We start from the raw sequence: 11,066 nt of genomic DNA, 5'->3' as shown, positions 1-11,066 counted from the left end.
TCTATCTATCTATCTATCTATCTATCTATCTATCTATCTATCTATCTGAGACAGGGCTTATCTGTGTAACCATCGTAGAAATCACTCTGTAGACCAGGCTCACCTTGAACTGAGAAATCAGCTTGCCTCTGCCTCCCAAGTGCCAGGATTAAAGGTGTGCATCACCTCTGCCCAGCCCTTGTTTTATTTTTAAAAACTGAAATATCAAGTTAACTTACTGAGTTATATAACACCTTCAGAATTTTTCTACTTCCCTTTTGCAGTTACCAACAAAACAATTTCTCAGAAATACTGAAAACTTTTCTCAACAACAAAAACAACTGCCATATGAGTTTAAGTAAGCAAAGAATCCCAAAAGAAATTTAGTTAAAAATGATGGCAGAGCTGTGGAGGAAGAGAGAAGGGTGATTTTTGAGTAGGTCCCTGGTTAGTACTTCTGCAGTCTTACATAGGTGAGTGGGGTCTGCAGAATGGATGGGATACCCAGGGCTGAGATAAAGCTTTGATGCACTATGTGGATCCACAGGAGATGATGCCGTTTAGGGGAGAATACAGGTTTTAAAGGGCTAAGACAACAACTCCAGGGCATTCTGGAGTTTTATTAGCTAGGTGGAGGAGGGAGAGTGGACTAAGGACACTGAAAAGGACAACTACATCTCAAGGGAAGAGCTATCTAAATAGGCAATGTGTACAGGGCTGAGTGTCAGTGTCTAGGAGCTGAGCAGGCTGCAGAGGTCTCAGGGCCCCAAGCTCTGCCTCAGAGGCAGGGGAGTGTGTGAGGGCAGAGTAAGTGGAGTGGAGATGGTACTGATGTGAGCACTTTCCAGAAGTTCGGTCACAGATGCTACTGTGATACTGAGGTACAGCTGGATGGCAGCTGTAGTACTTGGATTCTTATTTGGGAGCACATCTAGTGTGAAGCCCCAGGAGAGTGAAAGCCTGTTTCTGCAGCACATGACATCCATCATCCCTGCCTAAAACATTTTGGATCTTGTTCAGAAGATCGGCAACAGAGCTACAATGCTGCTTTAAAAGTCTTCAAGTAGTGCTGGTCCAGGTCAACCATACCAATCCCAGACTCAGAAGATGTCAGGATTGGGAAATCACAGGGAAGTTGGTGGGGGATCAGCTGGTTTCAGAGGGTTAAGGAAAGGGCCTACTTGACAAACTATCTTAGAATAGGCCATTTACGCAAGGTTGGTTTCTCTTAGTGAAAACTCAGAGAGGGGCTGAACCCCTTCTTTTACTGCATCAAATATCCTAAGGCTTAGAAGTTTTCATCCCCAATGGCCAGGAAATAACTGTAATGGGTTGTGTCTGTGAGTCTGCCTCACACACAAGTCAGCTGTTTTTCAAACTGATTCATCAGCACAGCTCTAGGGAAACCAGGATTTTTTTCGAAAACAGCTTTATTGTGTTTCTCTTGCTCTCTGTCTCTTTCCACCTCTGTCCTTCCCCCAGCTCTCTCTATATGTCTGTCTCCTTCCCTCTCTTTCTTTTTCTTTCTCCTTTTTCCTCTCTCTCTCCATCTCTCTCAAGCTGTTTCATGCTCACTCTCTGCTAAAACTAGTGACATTTTAAATATAAGAAATAATTTTATAGGACCATATATACCTGTACCTCCAGTATTTGAGATGCTGAGGCAGGAGGCTGCCAGAAATTTGAGGCCAGTTTTGTTTACATAATGAGTAAGGCCTTGTCAAACACCAACATGACTGTAATAGTAATTTTAATTTTAAGCATTCTTTTCATTCTTTTCCAGTATACAAACTGCACTAATTCCCACTTTGCGAGAAGAATTTCCAATTCATGCCTAGATTGGAGGGAATAAAAAAAAAAAAAAAACAACCATACAATGAATCTCTATGATTTATTATTTTCTGTCCTAAGAATTTGTTTTGTAACCAAAATATCCGGGTACAGGGGTCTTTTCTGGGACTAATACTCCAACCAAGGACCATTCATGGATATAACCTACAACCCCTGCTCAGATGTAGCCCATGGATCTCAGTATCCAGGTAGGTTTCCTAGTAAGGGGAACAGGGACCGTCTCTGACATGAACTCAGTGGCTAACTCTTTAGGAAGATCTCCCCTATCTGAGGACTTGGAGAGGGCCATAGGAGGAGATGAGGGAGGGAGGGTGAGATTGGGAGGGGTGGAGGAAGGGGGCTACAGCTGGGATACAAAGTGAATAAACTGTAATTAATCTAAAAAATAATTAAAAAGAATTTTTTCTGTCAAAATACCCAACATATAAAAAGATCCAATATAGCTGGGCATGGTGGGGCCCATCTTTAATCCCATCATTCTGGGAGGCAGAGGCAGGCAGATTGCTGTGAGTTCAAGGCCAGTCAGCCTGGTCTACAAAGCAAGTCCAGGACAGCCAAGGCTAGACAGAGAAACTCTGTCTTGAAAACAAACTAACTAACTAACCAACACACAAATTTAGGGATTTTAATTATTCCACATCTTAAAAATTATCTGAGTAATGCCTGTCACTTGGGGACTTCACACTTTATAGTAAATCTACATGATTGAATGACAGAGACTTAGAGTGTGGTGAGAAGAAAAGGGCTAAAAGGCAGGGCACATAAAAAAGCAGGTGACAGAGTGGAATATGCAAGGATTCTTCAAAACAATAAAACACATGCACACAGGCCTCCACGTGTAAACACCCACAGCATACACAACCATCAAGAAACTGCTCTCAAGGCCTTTTCCTGGGGGGTAGGACTTTCATATTTTATGTTTCCTTACTTAGGAGCAGTGACCTGGGCTTTACATTTTAAATTTTAAACTTATGAAGAACTCAAAAAGAAAGTTACAGATATTGAAGAAGATGCTGCCCACTCACATTTTCTCTCAGTTACTAAGAGGTTTTTTTTTTTTTTCAGTGATTGTAGTAATTACAACTGAAGTCTGCCTCCCCCAGCAACCTTACATCCTCCCTCCCCCCCCCCCCTCCCTCCCTCCCTCCCTCCCTCCCTCCCTCCCAGGAAAAAGAATGGGGCATATACCTTTTCTGTCCAAAGGACAGATGTGTTGCCCATGACAAATGAATATTGTTCATGTGTTCTTACTGCCCTGTGGACCACACCATACAGCAAATAGCCCAGGGCACATGAGTTTATCATTCAACACTGTGTTCCAGATTTCCCCATGTTGGGGCATGCTACCAGGCCCATCCATCTTAAACTGTAGGACAGATGTCTGTGTCTGCACAGATGTGATCCTGGTACCACTGGGCTATTTCTAAATCTCACTTTTGTGAATGATGCTGCACACACGGCATTTGTCTTCCTGTGACAAAGGCATGTGGCTCCTTAGAGCACACACCCCTGAAATTCTGGGTTACAGCTGGTGGGTACCTTTTTGTTCTAGACTGATTTTTAAATAATTATTGTTATTTATGATTTCACATACATACACTTTTTAATTCTTATCACTTTTACCTCTCTACCATCCGTGTCCACCCTATACCCTCCCCACAAATCATGTTAATGACCCTCCAAGATCAACCAGGACCATCTGTGTGACTGTGGGACTGGAGCTATCTATTGGAGCCTGCTGGCCTCAGCTGTGGTTCACAACCAAAGACAGAATCTATGTATAACAAACAGTTCAGAGGTAAAGGGTCGGTGGGGCCTGTGAGTCCCTCTCTCCTCCTTGATTCAGTGATTATCAGTCTGGTCTTTCTCTGTATTCTCATTCCTATCATCAGACTTTAAGCTCTGCATTTATATATTAGGTTATCGGTGTCATCGTTTCCTGTGAATTTCACGTTTCATGTGAAATTTCTACCATGAATTTCACATGAATTCAGCACATTTTCAGAAATATGAACTGTAAATACATGGCCTAACAGAGAACAAGGGAAGTTCTTGAAAACTTTACTCACCGAATTTCAGATTTATATTCCTTGATGGTTTTTTGGGTTGCGTCAAGAGGCTGTTGAGGTTTCTCTGGGTTAAGACTGGTCTGAACAGCATTTCTCAGGGCTTGAAGCTTAACAAGATAGCAATAGAAGTTCTGTGTTAGGAATTCTATAATCCTGAGTGGAATGGTGAGAGCACATCTATGGCTTCTCAAGGCTCTGGCATCTCCAGACTTTCACCAAAACCATCAAAACCAATGCTGACAAAGAACTGCCTATTCTATTCATGTGAATCTGGAATTCTATGGAACAGTGTTTATTTATCTTTACTTTGGGGGCCAGGTAATGAGACTGCTTGTTACAAATATAAATTTTACCAAGCATCTCAGAAACAAATATACTTTCAATGATAACAGTGGGTCTTTCTGGGTTCTTAACACAAAACAGTATCCTTTCTATATGAAGTAACCAGAACGGTGGAGGAAGTGTTATAGGGTAGTGTCTCACATAGACAGTAAGGTTTTAAGGTTGGGGGAGTATTGTCTGAAGCCATAAATGCCAGAGAAGTCCCAGAAGATAGTATCACACTAGAAATGAGTCCAAGCGGTAGCCATTCCTCTGCATCAGCTGAAGCAGCTGGTCTGTGTTTGGGTGCTACACTATGGGGAATAAAAATCTACATAAATATGAGAATAACTGAGGACAGCCACCTTCTCAAGCCAGCAACAGTCTCAGGATCCGAGATTGTTTCATCCTGTAATAACTGCATATCACATGATGTGCATGTCTCATGGGTGGAATCACTGGTAGCCCATACAAATCTTCCTCTGTAAGGCAAATGTGTGCTGTGGAGGTCGGGCTTCTACTCTCCTGTAATAGTTGATCCCAATTTAACCTGATAAAATCCAGAATCATCTGGGAGATTAGCGCCTGGGCTTGCGTTGAGAGGTTATCTTGACTGAGTTAATTAGGAGAAGAGACCCACCTACTGTGGGCAGCACCATTGTTTATGCAGAGATCCTGGACTGTGGAAAATGGAGAAGGAGCTGAGTACCATCCAGTGTGCAGGTGTTGCTCTTTGTTCCTGCTAATGGATGCGATCAGCTGCTTCAGGCTCCTGCTACCTTGACTTCCTCACTACAATGGATTATATACCGAACTGTGAGACAAAATAAACCCTTTCTTCTTCAAGCTGCTTTCGTCATGACATTTTTATCACAGCTACAGGAAGAGGAAATAAAGTATCTTCCTTTTGCCTCTAGGTTGGACAGTGTGTCATACATCCCAGACAGAGAGAACATGTAAAATAGGGACAGAAACATTTGATGGTAAAAGCATCCCAACTAGAGTAATCAGAACAATCCAACCCATCAACAAGCCTGGAAAACACAAGTACCTTATCTGTAAGAAATTTTGTCTTGTTTCTTTGCTGTCTAGCAAGGTACTGGTCATACAACTGAGCCAGCTTGGATGCTAAGACATGCTCTCGGCTAAAACAGGGATGATGAGTGAAGATTAAGCCTGAAATATCGACATCCAGTTGGAAATTTCCTGGAGGGTCTGCAGATCCAATCATATGCTGTCTACTGTGGACATACTTCACCGCCTGCCAAAGAGAGCAGACTGTGAGTTCCAGGCATTACTTAGAGAGTGCAGTCCTGCCCTCAAAGGAAAGGCAGTCAGATGCACACTGTTATGGATCTTTTTGAAATAGGTTTCCTTGTTTCTTGGGTTTTGTAGCGGATGACCTTGAAAATCAATCATTATTTGGATCACAGAAGACCTCTGTTGTAACTAAGAGCAAGTGGAATAACATATGCAGAGGGATAGGGATCTGAACCAGGTCCCCGAAGGGAGATTGTACAACATTTTTAAAGAATGAAAACACAAAGAGAGGGGGAGTGGGGTGGCCTGGTAAATGTGGGTGACTGAGCTGGGATTGGATTCCAGTGCTTCACCTGGTTTCAGGAGCCTTGACTCAGCTTTTTGCAGTCAGGTTCCCTCCTGGACATTGGCCTAGGAATTTAGGACAATAAGAGAACAAAGGAGTGGGCAAGCTTTAAGTCAAGACAGGCAACACATTCATGACTTGTATGCCTTAGTTTAGATAACAGGATAATGGCAACTTCCCACTTCACATCTTTTACTGATTAGCAGACAAACATGAAATATCTGAAGAAGCAGAATAAGAGCTGGTTCTGGAGCCTTGTCTCTGTCAGTAGGATAAAGGCTGTTCCAGAGATGGCTGGACTCAGGCAGCTGTCTCCTCATAAAACTATCTTGACAAAAAATAACTGCAAAGTCAGACATTCTACAAGAGATATTTCTTTTCTTTTTCTTTTTCAAGCCAGAGTTTCTCTGTGTAGCCTTGGCTGTCCTGAACTTGCTCTGTAGACCAGGATGGCTTTGAACTCACAGAGATCCACCAATCACCTGCCTCTACCTCCCAAAGTGCTGGGATTAAGGCATGTGCCACCCTGCCTGGCTTCATGAGACATATTTTTATACACACAACACATAGCACACACACACACACAAACACAAATGCAGCACACAAGTGTAGAGTTCCCTTTTCTCTTCTTAGTCAACTATGGAATAACATTAAAACCATGGGCATCTAATGCTAGAATCCCCTCTTCTGCATATGCCAAGCCTCATCCTATCAGGTAATGGATTTTTCCCCCTCTAAGTCAGCTGCTACTTGATTCTGGACTCTACTGGATTGCAGTTATTGTTGAATAAAGAGGATAATGCACGCAAAGTGCTACAAAGCTCTACATGGTTGCCAAACACCAACTAAACATTTTTTCTCAGTCTACTATTTCTACAGAGTCCCAAAGACACACCGTGTGTGTCCATGGTCCCAAACCAAGTTCAGGATAGAGCTAGGATTGGATTCCAATGCTTCTGGCCCCAATCCTGCTTCCCCACCTGAGACACGCAAAGGAATTAAACATAGACTGACCATATTCCCCTCAGGTGATGCAGAATCGGGCATTAATTCTGCCTTGAGGTTTTACAACATTCATTTAGCCTCATAACTTGCGAATAACGCATTTATGTTACACAATCTTGTAATTTTCCAGTTAACAGGAAGAGCTCCCAAAGCTCCATCCAAACAAACAAACAAAAAAAAAGGAGTGACTGGTCTTAAACCAATTCCTCTACTAATCTGGAAAAAAAGTACAGAATGGAGAGGCTGCAATTAAATTTACATATTTGAGGACCACTCAGATAACGTGCATTAATTAAAATAACTTTAATGTAGCTAGACACATATAATTAAATGTCAATCACAGATGTGATGGGAGTTTCCTCTCTGGCTGCTAGTTCCGCCTTACTCTCCCCCCTTTATGGGAGTTTCAAGTGTTACAGTCACTCAGGGTGTGGTTCTCAGGTTCTAGCCTGTATTTTCAGGATGAGTAGGAGCCTGTGTAGAGTGTTGGCACGCACTTGCATGTTGCCTGGGGCATCTTTTCTACGCATTCCTTTCCCATCTTGGGGACGATGTCACCATCCAGTAACTCCTGCTTGGTCCCTCTATCTTAGATGCTGAGCTCAGCCACTCGGAATGCCCAACCCTCACTGTCTTAGGGAGAAAGAACCCTGAATCTTGTCTTCTTCCATCTGCTTATATTTCTTACAAACTGAGGACTATCGTGGAAGAAATAGCAACAGTTTCTCCCAAGGAGAGAGAGTATTTTCCGAGTGTATTCCAACTTGTGAAGTTGACAAGACTGACAGGATGGTTTCTACATGGTTCTGAGAAAATAATAACAAAGCCTAAGTGTGCCTTAGAGAGATCCCACATCTTCTGTTCCAGGTCTTTCTGGAGACCACTCTCATTTTCCCATTCAAGGACCACGCCACATCGCTGGACTATGACCTGGGTGGGTACACGATTCCTTTTACAACTGACTGGCATTTTTCTTTAGTATTGATAGAGTATATGTGGAGAAAGGAGAATCCTTCCCTGTCTACAAAAGGCAAGAAGAACTAGAGGAACAAAGGAGAGAGGGAGAAAGGGAAAGGAGAAAGGAAGGGAGGGAGGGAGAGAGACAGAGAGTAAGAGAAAAAAAAAGGAGAGAGAGGGGGTGTGTGTCAGTCTTCTGGCACCCAGCTGAAGTCCCAGTCTTTGGCCTTCTATGCCTTCTCCTTCAGTTTTAGCCTCCGTTTGGGGACTGGGCAAAGACCCTTAAACTAGTTTTCACTGGGTTTCTGCCATTTGCAACCAATGCAGAGCTTCCATGAAAAGTTGGGAAGAAGAGCAAGAAGGGAAAGTACTAATTCCATCAAGTGATAACTAACACTTGATGAGTTCAAGTTCAGGAGGGTGGATTCCTGACAAATTCCTCCAACCGGCAGACTTCTGATAGCAGGCAGTCCCCATCCAACAAAGTACCTTTAGTCCCTGGCTCCTCATGTGGGACATGAAGGTTAAGGGCAACTTTGGATACTGCTACCTTTGGACTTCAAAAACTTAGTACAATGTAGTATAGTTCACACTTTTAGTTTAAGACAGAATGACACAGAAAGGAAAGGTAGACAGGAGAAGAAACACAGTTACTGGGGCTGCTCTTCAGTGGCTCTAGACCACTTTGCTACTGTAATTGGAAAAACAGCATTTTCTATTATGTTTTGTCCCATTTGGAATTTTTAATTTTCAGACTTGGATTGATCCCCTGTTAAAATGTGTTAGGTTGCATAGTTTATTTGAAGTTTAAGTGTTTTTCTTTGTATGTCTGTTTGCATTTCTTTATCATTAGTTGCTTCATCTCAATTTAGAAGCTGCAGATTATTTCACTTTTAAGCAACTAAATTTTTTTTCTTTGTAATGAAAGGAAATGTTCGTAATAGCAGTGCTAAATTAACTCTGTAATAAATAAGACTCCCAAATTACCCTCTGGGTAAACATTCACTTATCATTGGAATTGATAGTCTAATGTTTTAGAGTAGCTCACTAACAGGAGACTGACTTTATTTGGGGGATGGTTCACTCCTGCTGGGCTGAGTGAGCATCAAGTTCCAAAGAACTGCTGACTCCTGATCATCTCATAAGAAAACTTAGCCAAGCCCCAAGAAAAGCTATTTAGCACAAGAGACAGCTGAGTCCAAGAATGGAAGTAAAAAGAAAGACATTTCTGAATATACCTCGGCACAGCATTTTGTTGTTCTTTGAGGCAGGGTCTCTCTGTGTAGCCCTGGCTGCCCTGGAGCTAGCTTTGTAGACCAGGCTGGCACTGAACTCATAGTGATCTTCCCACCTCTGCCTCCTGAGTACTAGGATTAAAAGTGTGTGTCACCATGCGTAGCTCTTTCTCCTTTTAAAGTGATTATTTCAGATATTCTGTTACAGTAAAGGAAAACTGACTAACACATTTGCTGTGTGTATTTATTAGATTTTCTTTAGTTATTCATCTGATAACCAGTGACATCCATCCCCTATTTGAGGCTAGTACTGCAGTAGTTGCTGTGAGAGGGGACTGGAAAGATGTTAGTCAGAGGATACATATGTACATCCAGGAAGAGTCAGTTTTAAGGGATCTATTTTTTAGTGTGGGCCTTATTATATTTTTGGAAAATGTAATATGCTAGCTAGCTGCACAAAAAGTAACTGTGAGGTAATCAGATTCTTCCATTATATACTATGTATAGTCTTCAAATGTCAAGCTGGAACTGAGAAGATCATACAGTGTTATTTATTGTTCTGGTTAGTTTTAACTGTCAACTGGACACAGCCCAGAGACACCTGAGAGAAGAGCCACCATTGTAGGACTGCCTAGATCAAACTGGGAGATTGGTATAATTTCTTTGGTATTCCATGAGGTAAAATCACCAGTTTTAGTGACTCAGCTTGTGTCAAGAGGGAAAAGTCATCCATCTGCGATAGAATAGGACAGTCTGGTCTCACATCCTAGTGGCTTTATTTTGGCCAGTTTTACCCTTGGTGCAACTGACAATCGGATCCCTTAACTCCAACACATTTCCACATTAGCTTAGAATTAGCTAAGAGAGACAGGTCAAGATTCACTAGTTCCTAAAGACACCCTCTCTATTAACTACCTCAGTTTTCTAATTCTTCCCATAATCTAGTGCTTTATTATATTAATGCTTCATGCTTAGATGGCTGCCTGGATGAAGAGACATACTGACAGGTTATAGGTATAAGTTCATGCTGTCTTGATTACTAATTATACTATGTATCTTTGTCTTGTGACAAGTGGACAATAAATCCCCCTACACCCCCAGCCTGGAACCTATATGAAAACCCACTACCTGGACCACACTTCTGCACAAAACAGCCGTTTGTTAACAACTGCCTATAAAAACTATTTTATAAAAGTTTGAAGTTCATAAAGAGGCAGCTCATGGGTCATCTCAGCACTCAGTAGGACGCAGCAGGGTCCTGGAGAGTATTATCATTCCCACTTTTTAACGAAGGGAAGGCCAGAGAGCAAAGGGCTGCCAAGCTGCATGGCGGACAGTACATGTCTGCTTAGGCCCTTAGAGTGGGGGCTGGGTCTTCTCTGCACATAACTCCACTTTACAGAACGGTCTTCATACTCCTGTTCTGTTTTGTTTGATCAGCATGGAGATAATACAGATTTAAAATGATGGCTGGTATTTGTCCCCCAGAGTTTAGAATGCTGGAAGTTTGGTCTCTGAGGTGCTGTTGCTTGTTGACACAGCAGGAATTTAATAGGTGGCAGATGGTGGCTTGACCATGGTGGCACTGTTCTCAGAAGGGATTAATGCTGATCATTGGAACAGGCCAATTCTCAAGCGGTGAGTTGTTATAAAACCGGTCTTGCCATTTCAGTTTGTCCCTGTGGCTTCCATTATCATCACATGAGTTTTTCTACATGGGCTCCTACCATGGTGATGGCATCTTCCCTGAGGCTTCCAGCATAGCTAAGCAGTTGTTGGTACCATGCTTTTAAACTCCTAGGACTATGAGCTAAATGTCTTTTCTTAATAAAGCTCTAACCTTCAGATATTCTGTCATGGAAGCACATATTATCTCATTTAGTCTGCATAGAATTTCTAGGAGAAAAGCATTGTTTGTAATCCTACTTTATAGGCAAGAGTCAAGACACAGAAAGAGACAGAGGACCAAGTTCACTGAATGAGTAGTAAAGCAAGGACCCAAATCAGGCAGTTTGGTAGAGAGCTTGAGATAAGAAAGGTAAA

The 11,066-nt window shown here is 42.2% G+C and overlaps 1 protein-coding gene across 3 annotated transcripts in view; it reads right to left on the bottom strand.

The window, feature by feature from the left end:
• Positions 1 to 11,066, bottom strand: part of Cc2d2a (coiled-coil and C2 domain containing 2A) — a 71,846-nt gene that overhangs the window by 42,950 nt on the left and 17,830 nt on the right. For 2 of the 3 annotated variants that reach the window (XM_055624244.1, XM_055624245.1), the window contains 2 exons: positions 5,272 to 5,481; positions 3,900 to 4,006 (listed from right to left, as the gene is read on the bottom strand). In XM_055624244.1, the coding sequence (XP_055480219.1) occupies positions 3,900 to 4,006; positions 5,272 to 5,481 (317 nt within the window). The remainder of the gene's footprint in view (positions 1 to 3,899; positions 4,007 to 5,271; positions 5,482 to 11,066) is intronic. The other variant, XM_055624246.1, reaches the window with a different exon arrangement.

This window comes from Psammomys obesus, unplaced genomic scaffold, assembly GCF_907164565.1.
Source record: "Psammomys obesus unplaced genomic scaffold, mPsaObe1.curated_primary_1811, whole genome shotgun sequence".
Lineage (NCBI taxonomy): Eukaryota > Metazoa > Chordata > Mammalia > Rodentia > Muridae > Psammomys > Psammomys obesus.
Note: the sequence above shows the minus strand (reverse complement) of the source record. Positions and strands in the feature narration are given on the sequence as shown.